A 26,580-nucleotide genomic window follows, 5' to 3' on the forward strand; every position below is an offset into this window, starting at 1 on the left:
GTGAGACGTGCTGTCTGCTCTGCTGTTCACTGTCTTGAAACAAAACAAGTAATATATCAACTTTAAGTCTTCTGTATAGTGGGCTGTTGGAGGATGGGAATGGTAACACTGAAGGGATTCAGGGAAATCAATTACCCTGTACTCTGAAGGGAGTGGTAAGGGTGTTGCTGTCAAAGAGTAATCTAAATTGTGATGTTAACACACTTCTGGCAGTTTACCTGGAGTTTACCTGGAGAGAGTTCCGGGGGTCAACGCCCCCGCGGCCCGGTCTGAGACCAGGCCTCCTGGTGGATCAGAGCCTGATCAACCAGGCTGTTGCTGCTGGCTGCACGCAAACCAACATACGAGCCACAGCCCGGCTGATCCGGAACTGACTTTAGGTGCTTGTCCAGTGCCAGCTTGAAGACTGCCAGGGGTCTGTTGGTAATCCCCCTTATGTGTGCTGGGAGGCAGTTGAACAGTCTCGGGCCCCTGACACTTATTGTATGGTCTCTTAACGTGCTAGTGACACCCCTGCTTTTCATTGGGGGGATGGTGCATCGTCTGCCAAGTCTTTTGCTTTCGTAGTGGGTGATTTTCGTGTGCAAGTTCGGTACTAGTCCCTCTAGGATTTTCCAGGTGTATAAATGCGAGGGTCTTGGCAAGAGGCGTGGAGTTAAAAGATAAAGAATCACACACAAAGTGGGAGTTGTCACAGCTGCTCTTTGCTGATGACACTGTGCTCTTGGGAGATTCTGAAGAGAAGTTGCAGAGATTGGTGGATGAATTTGGTAGGGTGTGCAAAAGAAGAAAATTAAAGGTGAATACAGGAAAGAGTAAGGTTATGAGGATAACAAAAAGATTAGGTGATGAAAGATTGAATATCAGATTGGAGGGAGAGAGTATGGAGGAGGTGAACGTATTCAGATATTTGGGAGTGGACGTGTCAGCAGATGGGTCTATGAAAGATGAGGTGAATCATAGAATTGATGAGGGAAAAAGAGTGAGTGGTGCACTTAGGAGTCTGTGGAGACAAAGAACTTTGTCCTTGGAGGCAAAGAGGGGAATGTATGAGAGTATAGTTTTACCAACGCTCTTATATGGGTGTGAAGCGTGGGTGATGAATGTTGCAGCGAGGAGAAGGCTGGAGGCAGTGGAGATGTCATGTCTGAGGGCAATGTGTGGTGTGAATATAATGCAGAGAATTCGTAGTTTGGAAGTTAGGAGGAGGTGCGGGATTACCAAAACTGTTGTCCAGAGGGCTGAGGAAGGGTTGTTGAGGTGGTTCGGACATGTAGAGAGAATGGAGCGAAACAGAATGACTTCAAGAGTGTATCAGTCTGTAGTGGAAGGAAGGCGGGGTAGGGGTCGGCCTAGGAAGGGTTGGAGGGAGGGGGTAAAGGAGGTTTTGTGTGCGAGGGGCTTGGACTTCCAGCAGGCATGCGTGAGCGTGTTTGATAGGAGTGAATGGAGACAAATGGTTTTTAATACTTGACGTGCTGTTGGAGTGTGAGCAAAGTAACATTTATGAAGGGATTCAGGGAAACCGGCAGGCCGGACTTGAGTCCTGGAGATGGGAAGTACAGTGCCTGCACTCTGAAGGAGGGGTGTTAATGTTGCAGTTTAAAAACTGTAGTGTAAAGCACCCTTCTGGCAAGACAGTGATGGAGTGAATGATGGTGAAAGTTTTTCTTTTTCGGGCCACCCTGCCTTGGTGGGAATCGGCCGGTGTGATAATAAAATAATAAAAAAAATATAATCATGTATCTCTCCCTCCTGCGTTCCAGGGAATACAGGTTTAGGAACCTCAAGCGCTCCCAATAATTGAGGTGTTTTATCTCCGTTATGCGCGCCGTGAAAGTTCTCTGTACATTTTCTAGGTCGGCAATTTCACCTGCCTTGAAAGGTGCTGTTAGTGTGCAGCAATATTCCAGCCTAGATAGAACAAGTGACCTGAAGAGCAGTACAGCAATTTAATGAACTATGGTGAATGTGTGTCCTTCTTTAGAGCACCTTGCCTTGATTGGGAGACTTTATTAGGTTACTAGAGAGATAGTGTGTAAGAAGCAAACACATTTTGGAAAGGTAGTGGGAGGCTTCTTGGCACTAGTTATGTAGTTTATCATGCTAGTGTTACATAGGTTATACACAAGTTATTGCTAGTGTTACATAGGTTTTACAGTTATTGCAAATATTATCTAGGTTCTACACAGTTATTGCAAGTATTAAATAGGTTATACACAGTTATTACTAGTGCTACAAAGGTTATACACACAAGTGATGGTACTACAGAGGTTATACACAGTTTCTAGTGCTACAGAGATTATACACAGTTGCTAGTGCTACAGAGGTTATACACACAGTTCCTATTCTTCTTAGTGTTTAATGGGTCTTCAATGCAGGAAAGGCTTCAATAAAGTTTTACTCCAAAATAAAAATGTATAATACTAGGGAAATTTTTATTGCATTTATGGATTTAGAAAAGGCATTTGATAGAGTGGATAGGGGGGCAATGTGGCAGATGTTGCAAGTATATGGAATAGGTGGTAAGTTACTAAATGCTGTAAAGAGTTTTTATGAGGATAGTGAGGCTCAGGTTAGAGTGTGTAGAAGAGAGGGAGACTACTTCCCAGTAAAAGTACGTCTTAGACAGGGATGTGTAATGTCACCAAGGTTGTTTAATATATTTATAGATGGGATTGTAAAAGAAGTAAATGCTAGGGTGTTCAGGAGAGGGGTGGGATTAAATTATGGGGAATCAAATACAAAATGGGAATTGACACAGTTGCTTTTTGCTGATGATGCTGTGCTTATGGGAGATTCTAAAGAAAAATTGCGAAGGTTAGTGGATGAGTTTGGGAGTGTGTGTAAAGGTAGAAAGTTGAAAGTGAGCATAAAAAATAGTAAGGTGATGAGGGTATCAAATGATTTAGATAAAGAAAAATTGGATATCAAATTGGGGAGGAGTATGGAAGAAGTGAATGTTTTCAGATACTTGGGAGTTGACATGCCAGTGGATGGATTTATGAAGGATGAGGTTAATCATAGAATTGACGAGGGAAAAATGGTGAGTAGTGCATTGAGGTATATGTGGAGACAAAAAACGTTATCTATGGAGGCAAAGAAGGGAATGTATGAAAGTATAGTAATACCAGCACTCTTATATGGGTGTGAAGCTTGGGTTGTGAATGCAGCAGCGAGGAGGTGGTTGGAGGCAGTGGAGATGTCCTGTCTAAGGGCAATGTGTGGTGTAAATATTATGCAGAAAATTCGGAGTGTGGAAATTAGGAGAAGGTGTGGAGTTAATGAAAATATTAGTCAGAGGGCTGAAGAGGGGTTGTTGAGGTGGTTTGGTCATTTAGAGAGAATGGATCAAAGTAGAATGACATGGAGAGCATTTAAATCTGTAGGGAAAGGAAGGCGGGGTAGGGGTCATCCTCGAAAAGGTTGGAAGGAAGGGATCAGGGAGGTTTTGTGGGCGAGGGGCTTGGACTTCCAACAGGCGTGCATGAGCGTGTTTGATAGGAGTGAATGGAGACAAATGGTATTTGGGACCTGACGATCTGTTGGAGTGTGAGCAGGGTAATATTTAGTGAAGGGATTCAGGGAAATCGGTTATTTTTATATAGCCAGGCTCGAGTCCTGGAAATGGGAAGTACAATGCCTGCACTCTAAAGGAGGGGTTTCGGGATATTAGCAGATTGGAGGGATATGTTGTGTCCCTTTATACGTATATGCTTCTAAACTGTTGTGTTCTGAGCACCTCTGCAAAAACAGTGATTATGTGTGAGTGAGGTGAAAGTGTTGAATGATGATGAAAGTATTTTCTTTTTGGGGATTTTCTTTCTTTTTGGGTCACCCTGCCTTGGTGGGAGACGGCCAACTTGTTAAAAAAAAAAAAAACACTAGGTTGTGATCAAGAAGAAGGAAGTAAGCATTTCAACCACTGGGAAATTAAATTATACTTAAATACTGAGAATGAAACACCATTAGCAGAGTTTGTGTGTTGTTACAAATAAATGCTCATAAATACTGTAAGTAATCATTAAGAAACACGTGCACATTAAATTTGCAGCGAGAAGGAGGCTGGAAGCAGAGATGTCATGTCTGAGGGGAATGGGTGGCATAAATATTATGCAGAGAATTCGGAGTGTGGAAATTAGATGTGGAGTTAACTAAAAGTATTATTCAGAGGGCTGAGGAGGGGTTGTTGAGGCGGTTTGGTCATTTTGAGAGATTGGAGCAAAATAGGATGACTTGGAGAGTGTATAAAGCTGCAGTGGAGGGGAGGAGGGGTAGGGGTCATCCTAGGAAAGGATTGAGGGAGTGGGGTAAAAGAGGTTTTGTGTGCAAGGGGCTTGGACATACAGCAGGCATGTGTGAGCATGTTAGATAGGAGTGAGTGGAGACAAATGATTTTTGGTACTTGACGAGCTGTTGGAGTGTCAGCAGGGTAATATTTTGTGGAGGGATTCAGAGAAACTAGTTAGCCAGACTTTAGTCCTGTAGGTGGGAAGTACAATGCCTGCACTTTAAAGGAGAGGTTTGAGATATTTGCTGTTAGGATTGACATCTGAGCTGTTATATCTGCACGCCTCTGCAAAGACATTTATTACGTGTGAATGACGGTGACAGTGTTTCCTTTTTGGGTCACCCTGCTTTGGCAGAGATGGCCAGCCTGTATTGAGCAGATTGGTTAGAACAAAACTCTTTTTAATTCTGAGACTTTTTTATAAAAAAAAAAAAAAATATATTGCACGCACAAGTATTGTACAGTATGGACATCATAATAATACATTTATGTAACCCATATTACACTCAAATGTTTTAAGATTCATTCATCAGTATCCTCTTGTAATCAAATCATCTATCAAGTTTTCTATTTTTCAGTGTCTTCTTAGATGAAGGTACGAGGAAGGCCATGGGCAAGCAAGCAGTAGCTCTTGCCAAGAGAATTGGGTATTCCTCAGCTGGAACTGTGGAGTTCCTTGTCGACTCTCAGAGGAACTTTTACTTTTTAGAAATGAACACTCGACTTCAAGTTAGTTCTCTTGTTATTTTTAATTGTATATATGCAGATAGAGAAGTGTTACATGTTTTTGTTATTGTTGGGTTAAAACTTTGTGATGGCCTAAGGGCCATCAACTTTCATTTTAACAGTAGTCAGTGGCCCATGGGCCATCATAATCTTTCACTCCAACATGCATAAAACTAGCCAGTTTCCTAATAATAGTAGTTTGTAATTAAGTAATGTTGGCATAAGTTTGTAACTTGTAGTGCTAGGTTAAGATGCTGTAAGTGCTTGAAAAGTTAAAGATAATTCTCAACAAATCATTATCATTAGTTATGTTAGGTTTTTCATGTTGTAAGATGATGAATTAGTCATCAGGATTGGCTTATGTCCTGAGGCTAGTAGTTCTCACAGTGAGTTATTGTTTTGCCAACACTAAACCTTAGAAATTGACATCATATTGAATTTCTAAAGAGTTTAGCAATTTACAGCTTGATAGATGTGTAAGCCAAAAGCTAGCTTATGTACATACACCCCTCATTAGAGGGAAGAGAAAGGGAAACAAAATCTTGACTCTTGCTATTTCTAACCACTCATTCTTGAACATACTAATATTATAGTGGCACCAGTGTGATTTCCTGGCTTGCAGAAGCAATAGATGATCTTTGTATAAACACAATGTATTTCATATTCTTGAGTTTTAGTTCAATCTCCAGTAGTCCTTACAGAACTTGCTACCTTGACAGTTTGTCATGGTAAAATTCTTGTTTTTTGAGTTACACCATTGGCAGGATTTTTTTTACACCATTGGCCGTCTCTCACTGAGGCAGAGTAACCTGAAGAAGAAGACACACTTATTACATTTAGTAATTTATATAGGAGAAGGGGTTATTAGCCCCTTGCTCCTGAGTAAAATACACATACTGTGGTCTCCCCCGTATCCATGAGGGGTACATTCCAAGACCTACTGTGGATACCTGAAACTGTGGATAGTAGCGAACCTTATATATATGTCATTGTTTGTTTACATACATCTTTCTTCTTTCTTTCAACACATCGGCCGTATCCCACCAAGGCAGGGTGGCCCAAAAGGAAAAACGAAAGTTTCTCCTTTTACATTTAGTAATATATACAGCAGAAGGGGTTACTAGCCCCTTGCTCCCGGCATTTTAGTCGCCTCTTACAACACGCATGGCTTACGGAGGAAGAATTCTGTTCCACTTCCCCATGGAGAGTTTACATACATACCTGTGATAAAGTTTAATTGATAAATCAAGCAGAATAAGACTAGAATTAGCATTTTTTCACTGATGGGAAACATTTTACTATTTCTCTTAGGCTTTGAAGAACTGCCAACATCACAACTTTTACACTTTGAGGCCGTTATTAAGCAAAATTAAGGGTTATTTTTGGGCCACAGTAAACCGAGGATAACTGAAACTGCGGATACTGATTCCATGGAAACAGGGGTCCTACTATACTTACTTATTTTGATACTCAAAAATCAATGTTTTCAGGTGGAGCACCCAATTACAGAGTGCATAACTGGTGTAGACCTTGTTCATCAGATGATCCGGGTTGCTAAAGGTATGGTTGATTGAAGTATCCTTACTGGCCTTGGTTTTCTAGCCTTTGAGTGTTTTTTTTTTTTTTTTTTTTTTTGTTTTTTTTTTTTTTTTTTTTTTTAGGAAAGAATACTTGCAGAAGTTTTTAAGTTGATTTGCTAAACTTAACAACTGTCCTGAGAATCTGAAACACAAAACAAGTACATGTATTGCTGACCCATTACAATGCAGCATTTACAATATTCCAGAATTATAATCTCTCCTCCAGTCTAACTTACCTGCTTGTGTAGGACTACATGATCACACCTTCATGCCACATTATCTTTGTATAGCATAAAAAGAATTTTTTTTTTATTAACACTTCAGCCGTTTCCCACCAAAATATGTGTGTTAACACACATGCTTGCTGGAAGTCCAAGCCCCTTGCACACAAAACTTCATTTACCCCCTCCCTCCAACCTTTCCTAGGTTGACCTCTACCCTGCCTTCCCTCCACTGCAGATTTATACACTCGAAGTTATTCTATTTTGTTCCATCCTCTCTACATGTCCAAACCACCTCAACAACCCCTCCTCAGTTCTCTGGTTAATAGTTTTGGTAATCCTACACCACCTCCCTTATAATTTTTGCATTCTCTTTTGTCCCCTTTGCCTTCATACAAAGGAACTATGCATGCTCTCTGCCAATCCCTAGGTACCTTACCCTCTTGCATACCTGCTTTTAACATTTTTATCTTTATTCCATCAATCCCAGCTGCTTTACCCCCTTTTATTCTACCCACTGCCTCACGAACTTCTCCCACAATTAAAACTCGCTCCTCCTCAACTCCTACAAAATGTTATTCCTCCTTGCCCTGTACATTAAATCACAGCTTCCCTATCTTCATCAACATTTAACAATTCCTCAAAATATTCCCTTCATCTTCCTGATACCTCTAACTCTCCATTTAATAACTCTCCTCTTCTATTTATAAGAAATAAAAATTATAATTTGAATTTGAACACGATCACACTTTCAAAATTTACATCATTGTATTTCTCAGAAATGTACAAGATGGTAGCCAAGTTTCACAGAGCAGCAGTGAAGAAGTGTACTGAGGTCAGGTTCCATGAACTACCAGTGAAAGTGATTACATGAACCACTTTTACTGGTGCAGTAGAGGGTCCACTCATTGCACCAGTAAATAAACTATGGTCAGTTTTTTTGCCTAGGAAGTCATCTGTTTAACTTTTGCATATCTGCACTCCCTTACTGTCTGCCCACCAACTGTGTGGCTCTAGTCAGCTGCCTCATTTGATATTGCTAAGATTTCAAATCAGTATTAAAAAATTATTAGATTTTGTGGCCTTTCTGCTTGTTACTTCACAGTGACGGTTAATGATTAACAAAATTATTACATGACACACATGCCCTGCATGCAATGAAAAAAATTTCCATTTATGCCTATCTGAAACAGTAATTCACTGCTTATGTGACCTTTGACAAAGATACAAGTGTTGTTGATAAGTCACTGTTTCATACAACACACAAATGAATTTACCACTGCTTTCTGACCTGTCAGCTATTTGGAAGAAGTTTGGACATATTCCTGGTATACTCCCAAGTTTTATGACCCAGTTTTCCATTAATAGATAATCAGTAGAGAGGCATTTCTGCCTGAATCAATGCCTAGTGAGAGGCCTTCCTCAATGTTAGTTACTTATTAATGAGCTGGCATTAGGGATTGCTCCATTGCCAAATTAGAACAACTTTTTAGAATAATATGACAAGTCAGTGATTCATTTTGAAAGAATTATATCAAGCATATTTAAATATTCACTCTCCAAGATTTTTATCTGTCTTGGCTTCTAGTGCCTTGGTGTCCTATCAGGTTTAACTTGCACATATTATTTCCTGAGGAATATGCCTACACTAGCTGCTTTTCCAGCTTTCCTACATCTGCTTAAAGCAGATGTAGGATGCTTAAAGCAGATTGTTTCTTCAGTTTATTCCTGAAGAGACAAGTATATGATCACATGAAGTCTTAGATCCTCCTTTTACATGAAATAATAAGCTTAATATTTCTGCAAATATTCTATTAACCTTCTTCACCATGAGCTCAGCTCTTTCAGATAAGCTGCGAGCAGTAAATTTGGGCCTAAATATGAGAAGATGGGTCTATGCGGTAAGTGTGCACCAAATAAAAAAAAATCCTGCAGCATGCAGTGCATAATGGGAAAAACCTCTGAGTGTTTTTGGTTTAAAACTGTCTTCGCAGTGTATTTTTGTTTAGTTTTTATATTTGTATTCTCAGTTTCTTGGTCTCATTTGATAGAATGGAAGATATATTACAGAAATAGTAATGATTTTGATTGGTTTCAGGACTGAAGACAACTTGAAAGTAAGCTCAAAGTAGTGGAAGTGCTCGATTTTTGCCGATATTCCAGAGTACACAGATTATGTCACTAGTCCAATCCCTGTCCAACTGGTCAGTCTAATACGTGTTCACAAATGCACTGACATTGTTTATGCAATTATTACAATAATGCAGTAGTCTGCATAACAGTAAATCTTCAATTTTTTATGTGAATAAAAATTCAAGTGGAAAACAAGCTTGATATAGGAGAGGCTCGAGGACGTGACTAATGAACAGAGGACATGTTGTTTTAGTTCCAGGAATGTCTACATTGTTTTTTTTTTTTTGGACTATTTTGAAAATGGCAATTTATTTTTATTTTTTGTGAAATTGACCAAATTATCGATTTCTGATCGCTTTATTGGGTAGTTGGAATAGGTAAATGGGCAGTTTCTTGTGCTCATTCGATAGAATAGAAGGAATTCTAATGAAATAGGTATGAGTTCGGTCAACTGGAAGAATGTAATTGGCTGAAAATAGGGCTCAAAGTAGGCGAAATCACCAATGCATAAATATCGCTGAGACTTCTAACTTTGCAATAGTGTAATTCCATAAGTTTGCATCAAATTTCATACTTTTGGTTTCATTACGTTCAAGAAAAGATTATCATTTCATTTTTTTTTTTTTAATTCTCCGACCCTGGCAGCAAGTTTTAGATCGGGTTATGACCCTGAAAGGGTTAGTGAAAGAAGATACATTACTGAGGATGCTTTAGTTATGTTACTAAACTCTATTATGGAGTTGCATACATGGGACAAAATTGCTTCAGCTTTCTTCATCAGTTACAGCTCAAGTTATTAGTGACTCCATTATATTGTGTTAGTCAGTTATGGCTTATTTTAGGACTGATAATTTTTTGGCCTTGTAGGTTCTTCCTTTCTCTCTTCAGATTTCTTTAATTCCTTTTTTTGTGATGATATAATGCTTCTACCAACAAATTCTTACATCTTGTCAACACTTGAACCCTTCTCTCAGACATTTTGGACCCTCAGGCTCCATTTCATGCCAGAGAGGGAGCCTTTTCAAGCAACATACTGGCAGGATCACATAGTGTAAAATTTACCAAATTACCAAATACAGTGGTACCCCGAGTTTTGTACAGCTCCCAACTCGAACAATTATGTAAGTATATTATTGTAAGTGCTTTTTTAAGTGTATTTTTGGGATCTGCAACGGACTAATCTAATTTACATTATTCCTCATGGGAACAAATTTGTTCGGTAACGGCACTCAAACAGCCTTCTGGAACGAATTATGGCCAAAACTCTGGGTACCATTGTACTGTGCACTTTATAGGGTAGTTGAATGGGCAGTTTCTTGTGCTCATATTGAATTTGGTTGAAAGGAGCAATGGAATTGACTTAAAATAGGGCCTAGAATTGATGAAATTGCTAATGCGTAAATTGTCCCCAGACTGCTGACTTTGCACTTGTGTAATTATGTAAGTTTCTATCAAATTTCATACTTTTGGTGTCTTTATGTTCGAAAAATGATTCTCTACCATTTCAGAAGAAAAATAATTAAAAAAAAGTGGTCAATGGGAACATTATTAATTTCTGGGGTCTGGACAGTGAAAGGGCTAATAAGTGCTTTTTAACAGTAAAGATGTTGGCAGATGAGGAACTTTTGGCATTTCAAGCAGTGAGCTTCAAATTTTTGGGCCTTTTATCTGCATGGAGTTTTTGAGCAGGTTCAAATGTATACATGGAATGTCAAAAAGATAATTGTTCCTTGCATTGTGTTGTGTTGAGGCTCTTCAGATAGAATTTAAGCTCTGGGTCAATGCTTGTATTAATTGTTCTGTAGACATGACATACACAGAAGAAAATGTAAATATTTAAAATTAGCCTGTAACTATTGACTTCTGTTGAGTCATTACTTTTGTAGATTGATATAACTCTCTCTAGTTTAGGTATGTTAGGGAAAGTTTTGGCTTCAATTGATTTATTGAATAAAGCTGTAATAGCTGGTGACAACACATGAGTGGTGGTGGTGATATATGTTCTGTTTCTGGATTTATTTTTCAGAGGCATACTTATAGAGGTAACCTTGGTTGAAGTGATTGGTGAGAGGTACAGTGAGCTTGGATGGTCATCAGTGAAGTAATTATTAACTTAGACAGGAGAGTGAGGTAATCTCTGACTTGGGAAGGAGAGTCTGGGATTTTGCTGGGTAGATTAGTTAGTTGAAAAAATTTAAATTTATTTGTTGTTTCTGAGTCTTGGAAGTGAGTCTCGTTGAGTGTAGTAAGAATGATTTCTTTGGATTTGGTGAACTTACTAGTGTCCAGTATCTGAGAAAGTGTTTTCCAAGTTTTTTTTTTTAATATTTTTTTTTAACATGTCGGCCATCTCCCACTGAGGCAGGGTGACGCCAAAAAGAAACACTTTGACCATCATTGACACACAAGTCTTTGCAGGGGCACCCAGATATGACAGTTTAGATGTCACTTCAAACAGCCAATATCCTAAACCCCTCCTTCACAGTGCAGGCATTGTACTTCCCACCTCTGGCTAGCCAGTTTTCCTGAATCCCTTCACAAAATATTACCTTGCTCACACTGCAGCAGCTCGTAAAGTTACAAAAACCATTCGTCTCCATTCACTCCTATCCTATCAAACACACTTAAACATGCCTGCTTTATGTCCAAGCCCCTTACACACAAAACCTCTTTCTACCCTCTCCATCCTTTCCTAGGATGACCCTTACCCCTCCTCCTCTCCACTACTCATTTATATACCCTCCAAGTCATCCTATTTTGCTCCATCCTCTCTAAATGGCCAAACCCCCTCAACAAACCCTCCTCAGCCCTCTGAATAATACTTTTAGTAACTCCACACCACCTCGTAATTTCCACACTGAATTCTCTGCATAATATTTATACCACACATTGTCCTTAGACATGATATTGCCACTGCCTCCAGCCTCCTTCTTGCTGCAGCATCTACAACCTATGCTTCACACCCATATAAGAGTTGGTACCACTATATTCTCACACATTCCCTTCTTTGGATAATGTTTTTTTTCTCCACAGATATCTCAATGTACCACCCACCCTTTTTTCTTCATCAGTTCTATGGTTTACCTCATCCTTCATAAAGCCATCCTTCATGAACACATTCATTTCTTCCATACTCCGTCGGAAATATAAACACTTAAGCAGTATAATGTGATCCTTTACTGACAACGTTTTGCCCACGCAGTGAACTTTATCAAGTCACAAACAGATCAGATCTGTTAATGACTTGATAAAGCCCACTGTGTGGGCGAAACATTGTCAATGAAGGATCACATTATACTGCTTAAGTGTTAATACATATTTCCATTGTGTCGGTATTTTATACCATTTATTTCCATCCATACTCCCTCCCTCCAATATGATATCCAGTTTTTCTTTACCTAATTCATTTGATACCCTCATCTCCTTACTCTTTGTTCATTTTCAACTTTCTTTCCTTACACACCCTCCCAAACTGTTGGCATAATGTATCAGCTTTGCTCTCTTCATCAGCTTTGTGATTGTTTTAGTATATCTCTTGGCTTGTTCTTTGAGAATTAATCCTAACCTATACTGCTTTTCATATCTATATTTTTTGTCAGTGAACCTTAGATGCCATTGGTTAGTATGGGCTATCTAATCTCTCTCTTGTCACCTGTTTGATTTTTAATGGGGAATGTCTGTTGTTGAGGATTTGTGTTATGTGAATATGTAAACTCTAAAGTAAATGTCTTGGTAATTGAGCAGTAATAATTATAATAATATTAACTTTACTGAGCAAGGAGACTGGCATCTTTGCTAGCCAGTCCAACTGTTAATTACCCTTTAACTCAGAAAACTATATTTCTATTAATTTTCAGGACATCCTCTCAGAATTCAGCAAAGTGATATCACAATACGTGGCTGGGCTATAGAGAGTAGAGTATATGCTGAGGATCCCTTCAAGAACTTTGGCTTGCCTTCCATTGGTCGTCTTTCTAAGTACCAAGAGCCTCTGCACTTACCAAAAGTAAGTACACTTTCAATTTTAGAGTTCTGAATGATTTTCAGGAGGTAATTTCATTAATAAGTTTGGGATCTTCCCTCTAATTTAGCATATTTTACTGCATTTATTTTCCTCTGCTTTTGGGGATCCAGTGACTCTCCAGAATATACAGTGGACCCCCGCTTAACGATCACCTCCAAATGCGACCAATTATGTAAGTGTATTTATGTAAGTGCGTTTGTACGTGTATGTTTGGGGGTCTGAAATGGACTAATCTACTTCACAATATTCCTTATGGGAAAAAATTCGGTCAGTACTGGCACCTGAACATACTACTGGAATGAGAAAAGTTCGTTAACCGGGGGTCCACTGTACTTGTCTTGTCACTCACGCAGAATAAGTCTTTTGCACTACATTACAAGTAGTGTTTTCTACTCTTACTGGTTTGTACTTCTCTGCCTTGCTTCAGTCATAAACTCAGCCTTACTTGCAATCATGCTCATAATTCACAGTGAACAACCCCAGAAGTCATTCAGTCTAATCCTTCTGGCCACATTAATGCCATTCTTTTCATTCCCCTTTGCAGACCTGACCACTAATATCTTTTTAGCACACCAGCTTCTCCCTCTGACCTGTAAAAGAAGAAACACATTCACCATCATTTATTCATTTGCTGAGTTGTCAATAGGATGCTGACATCACAGTTCAGATGGTTATCTGAACTATATGTAAATGAAAAATGACTTATTATATAGGGTTTGCTACTATCCACGGTACGTTTCAGAATGTATCATCCACAAATACTGGGGGACTACTGCATATCTTTCTTTCTTTCAACACACCGGCCATATCCCACCAAGGCAGGGTGGCCCAAAAAGAAAAACGAAAGTTTCTCTTTTAAATTTAGTAACTTATACAGGAGAAGAGGTTACTAGCCCCTTGCTCCCGGCATTTTAGTCGCCTCTTACAACATGCATGGCTTACGGAGGAAGAATTCTGTTCTACATCCCCATGGAGATAAGAGGAAATAAACAAGAACAAGAACTAGAAAGAAAATAGAAGAATGCCCAGAGGGGTGTGTATGTATATGCTTGTACATGTATGTGTAGTGTGACCTAAGTGCAAGTAGAAGTAGCAAGACATACTTGAAATCTTGCATGTTTATGAGACAGACAAAAGACACCAGCAATCCTACCATCATGTAAAACAATTACATTTTTTCGTTGTACACTCACTTGGCAGGATGATAGTACCTCCCTGGGCGGTTGCTGTTTACCAACCTACTACCTAACTACTGTATATATAACCCAGTAAAGTCAATCATTGTGATTTATTTCTATGTTTTGGGAAGTAATACACTCTAAAACAATTGTAATATAAGTATTCCCTATACATAGTCTTAAAAGACCAAAATAGTAAAAAACAAAAGTGAAAAAAGAGAAAAAACAATTATACAATATATACCGTATATTCCAAGTGGAGCATTATTGAGCTAAGTATTTCACCATGTTTGAAGTACAGTACTAAAGCACTTTTAAACTCATCTATTATCATAAGAAACTAGTGTACATAGTGTTAAACTTTAAAAACAGCTAAAAAAAAAAAAACAGAAAAACAATCAAATCTTAGCAGTGGAGATGTCGTGTCTAAGGGCAATGTGTGGTGTAGATATTATGCAGAGAATTTGTAGTGTGGAACTTAGGGGGAGGTGTGGCATTACTAAAAGTATTAGTCAGAGGACTGAGGAGGGGCTGTTGAGGTGGTTTGGTCATTTAGAGAGAATGGAACAAAGTAGAATGACTTGGAGAGCATGTAAATCTGTTGGGGAAAGAAGGTGGGGTAAGGGTCATCCTCAAAAAGGTTAGAGGGAGGGGGATAAGGATGTTTTGTGTGCAAGCATGCATGAGCATGTTGGATAGAAGCGAATGGAAACAAATGGTTTTTAAGACTTGATGTGCTATTGGAGCGTGAGCAGGGTAACATTTCTAAAGGGATTCAGGGAAGCCAGCAGGTCGGACTTGAGTCCTGGAGATGGGAAGTACAATGTCTGCACTCTGAAGGAAGAGTGTTAATGTTGCAGTTTTATAACTGTAGTGTAAGCACACCTCTGGCAAGACAGTGATGGAGTGAATGATGATGAAGTTTTTCTTTTTCGGGCCACCCTTCCTGGGTGGGAGATGGCCGATGTGTTAGTAAAAAAAAATGCCTGTGGGCCTGTTTTCACTTTCTCTCATTTCTTTTACATGACATTTTTCCATATTAAATTCCATCATTCATCTCTTTCCTCACTTACTCAATTTATCCAAGTTCTCCCGTAATGAGTGATACAACACTTGTTTTTTGTATGTGAGCATATTCATATAGCTTTAAATATCTTATGTAACATTGGGACATAAACCCATGGCAGGTGAGTCCTCAAGCTCACAGATCAGTGTGTTAACCACTTGTATCAGCAAGCAGGGATTCCTGTGGTACTTACTAGAGACATTAACCTTCAAGGACATATTTGTGTATGTGTAAAAACATTAGTTATTTCGTATTTTCAGGTGAGATGTGATAGTGGTGTTGAAGAAGGAAGTAATATTAGCATATACTATGATCCTATGATTTGTAAGCTGGTGTGTTATGGCAGCAGTAGGGAAGAAGCCATTGAAAACAGCATCAAGGCCTTAGATGCTTATGTTATTAGAGGTGAGTTTTAATATATTTTTACTAATACAATAGTTTTCATTGCCTGTATTTATGTACTTTAGTTCATTCTTCCCACTGCAATACAGTTGTGTATTTTTTTAACACATCAGCTGTTTCCCACCAAGGCAGAGTGACCCAAAAAAGAAGAAACACTTTCATCATCACTCACTTCATCACTGTCATGCCAGAGGTGTGCTAATACTGCAGTTCAAACACTGCAACATATCTCCACCCCTCCTTCAGAGTCTAGGGGTAGCTTTAGGCTCATGGTGTCTCATCTTTAGTATGTCCGGTCTGAGACCATGTTGCAGGGACAGTGATCCCAGAATCATCAACAGATATTTATTTTGTCATGTAATTTTACAGTTTGCTAACTTGCATGTAGTTTGTATACAAGAACAATGTTTAAATTTTAGTTTGTGGTGTTAAGCAGCTCAGCATAAATGAAAGTATCATTAATGTACATGACCAACATCACCCTGGGAGTAGAAAAACCCTCAGAGCTCATCAAAGGTATATGTCTAATAACATTGTTTCCTGGTATCTATACTTTGTTGTCACAGTAGCTTTCATTCTGTACATTGGTTCTGGTGACCAATTCAAGAACAAATTGTTCTTTAATTGTACAGTACCTCCCACTTTCTGCCAAGTCTGGCCCCTGTTTCTCTATTTTCTACTTGATTTCTATTTTTTCTATTAAACCAGGACTCCCCTGCCAATCCCAACCTTATTATTATACCATCAACAATTCATATGATATCCCTTTAAACTGTAGTACAGTAGAATAACCTTGTGATTATCAACACTACTATAGTCAGGCATCAAACCCAATATTAAAATTTAATTTTTATTTGGGTAAAATCATTTATTCTTGAAATACTGTATTGTACACAGCTCTAACCCTTGTAATACTTATACCTTTTGTGTGCGAGGGGCTTGGACTTCCAGCAGGCATGCATGAGCATGTTTGATAGGAGTGAATGGAGACAAATGGTTTTTAATACTTGACATGCTGTTGGAGTGTGAGCAAAGTAACATTTATGAAGGGGTTCAGGGAAACCGGCAGGCCGGACTTGAGTCCTGGAGATGGGAAGTACAGTGCCTGCACTCTGAAGGAGGGGTGTTAATGTTGCAGTTTAAAAACTGTAGTGTAAAGCACCCTTCTGGCAAGACAGTGATGGAGTGAATGATGGTGAAAGTTTTTCTTTTTTGGGCCACCCTGCCTTGGTGGGAATCGGCCAGTGTGATAATAAAAAATAATAATAACTTATACCTTCCTTAAATATGGGCATTTAACAACAGTGAAAGTTTTTTGTTTTGTTTGTCCTTCTCACTAGGCAGTTCATCCATGGCTTTGCAAGATGTTAAAATATCTACAGATATACTGTAGGGTTGTAGGCTTTGCATATGTATCCTGTTGATACATCAGCATGAACACCACGCAGTTACCACCCTGAAATGACATAGCCATTTTACATATGATTCTTGGTGCAAAAATGCAATGAAAAATAGTGCTTGTAAGGGTCCAGGCACATGTAAAGAAAAGTGCTTGGGTAGGTACATTAGAAGAGGAAAGATAAATCACTTAGAGAGGTGCTAAATGTTGGGGTGATTTAGCAAGGCAGTAACTCATTAGCCATCCACTCTTCCATGTGCCTCCCTATATTTTTGGTTGATAACCAGAATTTTACGAGACACCACCAATTTTTATTTGAAATATAAAAGACTGGAAAACCTATTCACATGAAAGGTGATTTTGGATCATCATGTTTTGCTTTAAAGGTGTTTGACATACTACAGAATGTATCATAGTGAGATGCTTTTCTTGGAAGTTTTTTTTTTTTAATAACTTAATATATTTTTCTTGTGACATTACTCATCATTATCAACAAATTTAACTAGGAAATATCAGCCTTTTCTCTCATTTTAAAATAATGCTAATATTCTTTCTCAGGTGTAACGCACAACATCCCTCTGTTGCGGGATATACTTACCGAAGCTCGTTTTGTATCAGGAGACATCTCAACAAACTATTTGCCAGAAGTTTATCCTGATGGTTTTAAAGGAAAGCAGTTAACATCACAGGAGCAGGTAATTCACAGTAATTTTTTTTTTTTTCTGCATCACGTGGGATGTTTGAGGTGGTTTGATCATTTCGAGAGAATGGAGCAAAGTAGAATGACTTGGAGAGCATATAAATCTGTAGAAGGAAGGCAGGGTAGGGGCTGTGGTTCACATGTTGGGCTACATGCAGCCAGCAGTAACAGCCTGGTTGATCAGGCCCTGGTCCACTGGGAGGCCTGGTCATGGACCGGGCCGCGGGGTCGTTGATCCCTGGAATACCCTCCAGGTAGGGGTCATCCCTGAAAAGCTTTGAGGGAGAGGAGTAAAGGAGTTTTGTGAGCAAGGGGCTTGGACTTCCAGCAAGCGTGCGTGAGCATGTTAGGAGTGAATGGAGACAAATGGATTTTGGGACCTGACAAGCTGTTGGAGTGTGAGCAGGGCAATATTTTGTGAAAGATTCAGGGAAACTGGTTAGCTGGACTTGAGTCCTGGAAATGGGAAGTACAACAATGCCTGCAATTTAAAGGAGAGGTTTGGGATATTGGCAGTTTGGAGGGATGTCTAAGCTGTCATGTCTGAGTGCCTCTGCAAAGACAGTGATTGTGTGAGTGATGGTGAAAGTGTTGAATGATGAAAGTTTTTTCTTTCTTTTTGAATCACCCTGCCTTGGTGGGAGGTGACTGACATGTTAAAAAAAGTATCAAGGCTAAGTTCCCCACTCTCAGTTTTATGAATGTATTCGAGGTGGTCAGTCCCTCAGCCTTGAGAAGTGTTCAACTCCATAGTTCCAGACTGTGGAGCTGAACACTTGTCCAGGTTGAGGGACTGACCACCTCAAATACTTTTTCTTCAAGGTTGATGAACTGATTATTTCATCTTTACTTCATTACTATGCCTGCTGTTTCTGTATTTGACTGAAGGCAAAACATACCATTCACAATAAAGATGTTTTTTAACAGTCAGTTTCCCACCAAGGTAGAGTGACATAAAGAATGGGAATGCATTCACCATCATTCATTCAACAGCTGTCTTGTCAGGACATAGACATCACAATTCAAATGTAGTATGTGGTAATTCAGTTATTTATTCTGTAATATACATATTTGCAAAATTTAATATTATCAAATAAAGTATCATTTTTCAGATAAATCTGACAGCAATGCTAGCATCAGTCCACTTGAAGAACACCTTAAGAAGTCGCAACTTTGTTAATCAGTCTCGAGTCAAAGGCAGCAGTAAATTACCAACCGTGTGCAACCTCATCATTAAGTATGGTGATAAAGAAGTACCATGTTCAGTTAAAGTTGATGATGGAAATTTCAAGGTTAGCGGTGGTATATTTAATTAAGTACTGTATTGTAGTTTATTGTTTGATGTTCTTCTCAGGGAAAAACTCTGTGGGCTTTACTGTGTTAATTTTATTGTGTTCATTTAATTTTCTAACAACATGAGAATAGACTAATGAACTTTTTACCATTTTACAAATACAGTAATGTTTACCAATTCTTTCATATAAGTCTTCTTTCTTTCTTTCAACGCACCAGCTGTATCCCACCGAGGTGGGGTGGCCCAAAAGGAAAAACGAAAGTTTCTCCTTTTAAATTTAGTAATATATACAAGAGAAGGGGTTACTAGCCCCTTGCTCCCGGCATTTTAGTTGTCTCTTACAACACACATGGCTTACGTAGGAAGAATTCTGTTCCACTTCCCCATGGAGATAAGAGGAAATAAACAAGAACAAGAACTAGAAAGAAAATAGAAGAAAACCCAGAGGGTTGTGTATGTATATGCTTGTACATGTATGTGTAGTGTGACCTAAGTGTAAGTAGAAGTAGCAAGATGTACCTGAAATCTTGCATGTTTAAGAGACAGAAAAAAGACACCAGCAATCCTACCATCATGTAAAACAATTACAGGATTCCATTTTACACTCACTTGGCAGGACGGTAGTACCTCCCTGGGCGGTTGCTGTCTACCAACCTACTACCTACTTTCATATAAGTGTTACTATTAATTAGATTAGTTCAGTATATAAAGAGATACAGCCACTGAAATTAACTATAAAACAAATCATACAAGGATTTTCTAAAGATGGCATTATTTAGCATCCCAAACCTCAAGTTGTTTTCTCTGGTTCACCTTTCTTAAGAAAATGAATTCAGTGTCATTATGAGTTACACTTAACAAAGTGAAATGACTTTAATTGTTTTTCTGCAGCGGGGCTCTGATGATCCACTTGGAAATCAACCAGTACATTGTCACACTTCTACTTATCTCTTTACAGCCATTGAAGACTGACTATCTTATGCTTTTTTCCTCAGTTCCCTTCCCTCCATCTCCATTTTGTTTATCACATTACCGGAACTATTTGTTGGTAGCCCACTGACTGAACCACCTGTTTTTATTTTTTTAACAAACCGGCCATATCCCACCAAGGCAGAGTGACCCTATGAATATCAAAATGGTATAAAATACCGACAGGTTGGTAGGTAAGACACATGGGCAACAGTTAGGCAACTTTATTCCGAAATGTTTCGCCTACACAGTAGGCTTCTTCAGTCAAGTACAGAAAGTAGGCAGGAGCAGTAGAGATGTGAAGACGATGTAATCACTCCATCACCCTTGAAGTTGTAGATTTGAGGTTGTCGGTCCCTCAGCCTGGAGAAGAGTTCTGTTCCATAGTCTGAAACAGTCTGACTGTGGACCAGAACTCTTCTCCAGATGAGGGACTGACAACCTCAAATCTATGACTTCAAGGGTGATGGAGTGTTTACATCATCTTCACATCTCTACTGCTCCTGCCTACTTTCTGTACTCGACTGAAGAAGCCTACTGTGTAGGCGAAACGTTTCGGAATAAAGTTGCCTAACTGTTGCCCATGTGTCTTACCTACCAGCAGGGTGACCTTAAAAGAAAAATTAAAGTTTTTCTTTATAAATTTAGTAATGAACCACCAATTGTGAACACAGAATACTAATATTAACACCTCCTACTCTCTCTCTTCACAATAAACACCACTACAGCTACTGTATTTTTCCTCAGTTCCCTGGTGAGTGTGAGTATTTAGGATATGTGGTAGCTCATCAAGTTAATTAAGGAAAAGCTGGGAGGTTTTGTACATGGCGGAGGAATCTGACAAGCACCTTGTGATGAAGGGATGCTCAGTAGCTAACCATGAGTCATCCAGGGATTACCTTCCCCGAGTTACAATTTTTTTAAATGACAATTTCGTCTATAGTTTAGGTAGGTGGCAGATCGTGAAGTGGTGACATCAATTAGCGGTGAAGTCAGGTACTTGATCTCGAAATTTCTCCAAGCTTGATCTCATGGTGATCATTTGCCTCATGGTTGTGTGTTTGCTTATTCCTGTATACATGATAAAGCTCGGCTGTAGGTGAAATTTTATATTAAAAGGATTCTCTGCTACCAGTGTCTTTATTTCCACTTGTCAGCTTTTGCCTTTGTCTTTCTAAGGGAAGAGCTGTCAGTGACCTTAAAACTCACAACAATAATGAAGACCAACCCATTATCCTTTCACCTAGTACACTAGTGATTATGTTTGAGGACTGCCTACCTCACCAGTGATTTCACAGGCTGATTTCCTATGTATCTGGTAGTTTTGCCAGTGGTAGGTATTTGAAATCAGTTTAAACTAAGGTAAGCCTCTAACTAGGAGTGCTAAGAAAATTTTTTGTAAATGTTTGAATACCCTTTACTGGTTCACACTTGTTAGGTTTTTGACATTATAGGTCAGCTGGTCCAACCACCTAAGGTTGATCATGCCCGAGGTTTTTCTGCTGCCCAAAAGCACTTCGCTTCTGACTTAAATTAGAAGTTCTATAAATAACAAAAAAAGGCACAATACCGTGACTGGAACGATACACAAATAACCCGCATATAAAAGAGAGAATCTTACGACGACGTTTCAGTCCGACTTGGACCATTGACAAAGTTCTATAAATTTGAAAGCAATAAATTTAACTTGCCATTTCTTTCACTTTGTTTATTTTTTTTTTTTTATTTATTTATTTTTTTTTTTCAACAAGTCGGCCGTCTCCCACCGAGGCAGGGTGACCCAAAAAAGAAAGAAAATCCCCAAAAAGAAAATACTTTCATCATCATTCAACACTTTCACCACACTCACACATTATCACTGCTTTTGCAGAGGTGCCCAGAATACAACAGCTTAGAAGCATATACGTATAAAGATACACAACATATCCCTCCAAACTGCCAATATCCCAAACCACTCCTTTAAAGTGCAGGCATTGTACTTCCCATTTCCAGGACTCAAGTCCGACTATATAACTAGAAATATTAGAGCAAACAGTCTGCCAGAATACTTAGCAGAATCAGTAGATAATATCTCTGTAAAATTAATGCATGTATGCAAAAGTTATAAACCCACCATGTGCCTCAAAAGATTATATTAAAAAATTATGATTGATAAACACAGATCATAGATGGCATAACTGACCAAAATCTTTTCATCTTGTGAATCCATCTTTTAAGAAGAGGCTGGTTGTATTTCTTTCCATACAGTATTGGTGTAATCACATACAATTATTTTTATAAACAGATGACCTACAGAAAAACAGCTTTATGTCTGGGATATCAATTCAGCCTAGTTTAATAAATTTCTGCTTGATTTAGCTTTTCTATTTATTTCAAAGGTTATTTAGCTTTAAATATTACTCTAACCTCATTAATATTGAGTGTGTAAAGGAAGAAAGTTGAAAGTGAACATAGATAAGAGTAAGGTAATGAGGGTATCAAATGAGTTAGGTAAAGAAAAATTGGATATCACATTGGAGGGAAGGAGTATTCCAGAAGTGAATGTATTCAGATATTTAGGAGTAGACTTGTCAGCGGATGGGTTTATGAAGGACAAGGTAAGCCATAGAATTGATGAAGGAAAAAATGTGGGTGATGCATTGAGGTATCTGTGGAGACAAAGAACATTATCTATGGAGGCAAAGAAGGGAATGTATGAGAGAATAGTGGTACTAACACTCATATGGGTGTGAAGCATGGGTTGTAAATGCTGCAGCGAGAAGGAGGCTGGAGGCAGAGGAGATGTAGTGTCTAAGGGCAATGTGTGGTGTAAATATTGTGCAGAAAATTCCTAGTGTGGAAATCAGGAGGAGGTGTGCAGTTAATAAAAGTATTAGTCAGAAGGCTGAGGAGGGGTTGTTGAGGTGGTTTGGTCATTTAGAGAGGATGGAGCAAAATAGGTTAACTTGGAGGGGATGTAAATCTGTAGTAGAGGGGAAGTGGGTAGGGATCGTCCTAGGGAGGGAGGGGGTTAAAAGAGGTTTTGTGTGTAAGAGGCTTGGACATGCACCAGGCATCTGTGAGCATGTTAGATAGAAATGAATGGAGACGAATAGTTTTGGGGATTTGACAAGCTGTTGGAGCGTGAGCAGTTTAATATTTTGTGAAGGAGTTCAGGGAAACTGTTTAAACAGACTTGAGTCCTGGATGTAGGAAGTAGAATGCAATGTAGTACAATGCAAAGGAGGGGTTTGGGATATTTGCTGTTTGGAGTGACATCTGAGCTGTCATATCTGCACGCCTCTGCAAAGACAGTGATTATGTGTTAATGATGGTTGCCTTCTTTATTTGGGCCACCCTGCCTCGGTGGGATGTGGTCGGTGTGTTGAAAAAAAATAATAAGGTAGAAATAGAAAAGTTTAAGGTCTGGGAATATCATTGAGCACATATTGAAGAAAATTCCATGCTTGTCAGTTTGATGGTTGTATCCCATACCATATAAGAATAGGTACTATAAAAATGGATTTTTTTTTTACCAGTTTGTAGAAAAAAAGTGAGCTTTCTAAACATGTAGCTAATGATCCTTTACGATTTTTTTTTTTTTACCATGTCAGGGTGACCCAAAGAAGGAAACACTGACCATCCATCTTTCAAAAGCTGTTTATTATCTATAAAAAAAACTTTCTTGTTCCTTCTTGTCTACATTTTGTGGGAATGGATTTCTCTTATAACTAGTGGATTTTATAAACTATTTGTGCTAGATCCATTAGAAAATTTAGAACCTAGATTTTGATGGCTTACAGTATTTTTGTTTTTCTCTTTCAATACTTAAACTTTACCACATGATTGCATTCATATACAGTATTTATACTTCTCATGCAGATGAATGCTTAATGTTTCCACCTGAATGTCCAGTGCATGTATTTTGTTTTTTGACATTTTATGCTTTGAGTGTAAGGAGGAAGATTATCTTGGGAAAATTATATATGAAAAAGTGTATAGTATTTGCCACATGTATAGTGACTAATTAAAATATTGAATGTTTCCAGGTTACTGTGAATGGTGCGACTGTGACAGTTAATGACCAGTTTGATTTGGCATCTCCTCTTATTGAAGCAAATATTAATGGAACTTGGGAAACTGTGCAGCTTATTAAACTTGGACCAGCTGGGGAAATCAGGATTAGGTAATTTTTAACCGATTGTTTCACTATAGACTTATGCCTGTTTTGAGATCAAAAATTCATACAATTACTTAATAATAATTTTGACTATTTCTAAACAAATTAATATAAAATTAGATGTGAACACCTAGAAGAAAGTTTCTATGAAGTGCATAGTATGCATACAGTTTTTGCACAGTTCTAAAAATAAATTTACAGTTCTAAAATAATTTCCCACTCTCTTACATATCTTAAACTGTGCCTTGTTATGCACCAGAAAGTTCTTTACTGCTTTAAGTAACCTACCACCTGTCAAATACATTTGCAACATCTGCCACATTCCTTTCCTAACCACCTTCTTGTGTGCTTTTTCTAAATTTATGAATGCAATGAAAAGTTTTTTATCTTTATCTAAGTATTGTTCACTTATGTACATCACTGTAAACACTTGGTCTACACATCCTCTATCCTTCTTGAAGCCTCCATGTTCCTCTTCAATCCTACTCTGTGTTCGCATCGCTGTTGGGCCGTGCGGACGTGCCGCGCAGTAGCTCCTGATTGAGTTGGCTTTTGCGCAGTGTTGACGTGTACTTGGCTCTGTGAAGGCCTGTTTGCGCACTCTCTAGAATTGAAGCAAGATGCCCTCCATCGAGCAACTTTACCAACAGCTTAAGGAAGAATTGAGGATGGCGAATATGGAAATTCGGCGACTGACCGAGGAAAACAAAAAGATTCGTAGTAGTCCTCCTGTTTTGAGTCCTCAGGTCAAGAAGGGAAACTGGTCAGTGGCTGGACAGCAGGGAAAGAAGTTGACGATCAAGAAGACGAATGGAAAGGTAGAAACGATGAAGAAGAAAGAGACTGCCGTGGAAACTGTTGTGGAAACATCTAATACATTCTCAGTGCTACCCGACGAATGTGAGTCGACTACTGGGAACGTCACGACGAACGACACCAAGGAAGGTACGAATATTGTTGTTGTTGGGGATAGCCAAGTAAGGTATATGGATAGGGCGTTCTGCTTGAAGGACAGGAGTAGGAGACAGAGAGTTTGCTTTCCTGGGGCTGGGATGGAGGATATTGTTAGCCGTCTGGATGACATCATGAGAGGTAATGGGAGCAATCCTATTATCTGTCTCAGTGCTGGAGGCAACGATGTTGGCAGACGTAGGAGTGAAGACCTGATTAGCAGGTATAGGTCAGCAATAGAAATAATTAGGAGTAAGGGTGGGAACCCTCTCATATGTGGTATTTTGCCAAGGAGGGGAGTTGGAAATGAATGGTTGTCCAGGGCAATTGGTGTCAATTGCTGGCTGGACAAATACTGTAAGGAAAATGCGGTAACATTCATTGACAACTGGGACCTCTTCTATGGCAGAAATGACATGTATGCCAGGGATGGGGTTCACTTATCTAGGTGTGGGGTGGGAGCACTGGCAACTGCAGTGGAGGGAGCAGTTAGGACTTTAAACTAGGAGTAGTTAGTGGTATGGGTTTTGGCAGGAAAACAGTGAAGTCCCAGTGTAGTAATATTACGAGTTCTAGGGGAACTAGTAATAAAAAGAACGAGGTAGATATTGAAAAGCCAGGGACCTTGGGTGATAAGGACAGTAATAGGTTTAGTAGAAAAATAGAAATGAGCAGGAAGGGTAAAGAGAAAGGAGAGTCTTTCAATGTTTATTATGCTAATTGCCGTAGTGCTAGGAATAAGATGGACGAGTTGAGATTAGTTGCTAGTGCAGGTAACATTGATGTATTTGCCTTAACTGAGACGTGGTTTAATTCAAAAAGTCGGGACATGCCTGCGGAATGTCATATTCAGGGTTTTAAATTGTTCCAAGAAGATAGAAGTATTGGGAAGGGGGGTGGGGTGGCATTGTATGTCCGAGATCGCTTGAACTGTTGCATAAAAACGGGTATTAAGTCTGAAGTAACACATACAGAGTCTGTTTGGATAGAATTTTCAGAGGGGCATGAAAAACTGATTTTAGGAGTGATATACCGTCCCCCAAACTTAGATAGGGACCAAGGGAAACTACTATGGGAGGAAATTGTTAAGGTCACAAGGCACGATAATGTAGTAATTCTAGGAGACTTTAACTTTAGTCATGTTGATTGGAATTTCTTGACTGGGAATTTAGAATCATACGACTTCTTAGAAGTATTTCAGGATTGTTTTTTGAAGCAGTTTGTGACAGAACCTACAAGGGGAAATAACCTGCTTGACTTAGTTATGGCAAACAATGAATCCCTTGTTAATAATTTAGAAATTTCAGAGGAACTGGGTGCTAGCGACCACAAATCAATTACATTTAGCATTGAATGGAAGTACGATAGTAGCGATAACTCAGTAACAGTCCCAGATTTTCGCTTAGCAGATTACGATGGGCTTAGAGAACACTTATCATCTGTTGACTGGGGTAACGTAGAGAGCTATCAATATGACAGTTTTCTGA

General features: G+C 38.9%; 1 protein-coding gene across 1 annotated transcript in view; it reads left to right on the plus strand.

Annotated features, from left to right (window-relative positions):
• The window catches only part of LOC128696938 (propionyl-CoA carboxylase alpha chain, mitochondrial-like), a 76,246-nt gene that overhangs the window by 40,289 nt on the left and 9,377 nt on the right, over nt 1-26,580 (plus strand). The window contains exons 7-13 of the mRNA XM_070095096.1: nt 4,870-5,020; nt 6,508-6,577; nt 12,809-12,957; nt 15,480-15,624; nt 17,579-17,715; nt 18,833-19,012; nt 24,012-24,148. Coding sequence (XP_069951197.1) covers nt 4,870-5,020; nt 6,508-6,577; nt 12,809-12,957; nt 15,480-15,624; nt 17,579-17,715; nt 18,833-19,012; nt 24,012-24,148 — 969 coding nt within the window. The remainder of the gene's footprint in view (nt 1-4,869; nt 5,021-6,507; nt 6,578-12,808; nt 12,958-15,479; nt 15,625-17,578; nt 17,716-18,832; nt 19,013-24,011; nt 24,149-26,580) is intronic.

Source organism: Cherax quadricarinatus, chromosome 49 (genome assembly GCF_038502225.1).
Source record: "Cherax quadricarinatus isolate ZL_2023a chromosome 49, ASM3850222v1, whole genome shotgun sequence".
NCBI lineage: Eukaryota > Metazoa > Arthropoda > Malacostraca > Decapoda > Parastacidae > Cherax > Cherax quadricarinatus.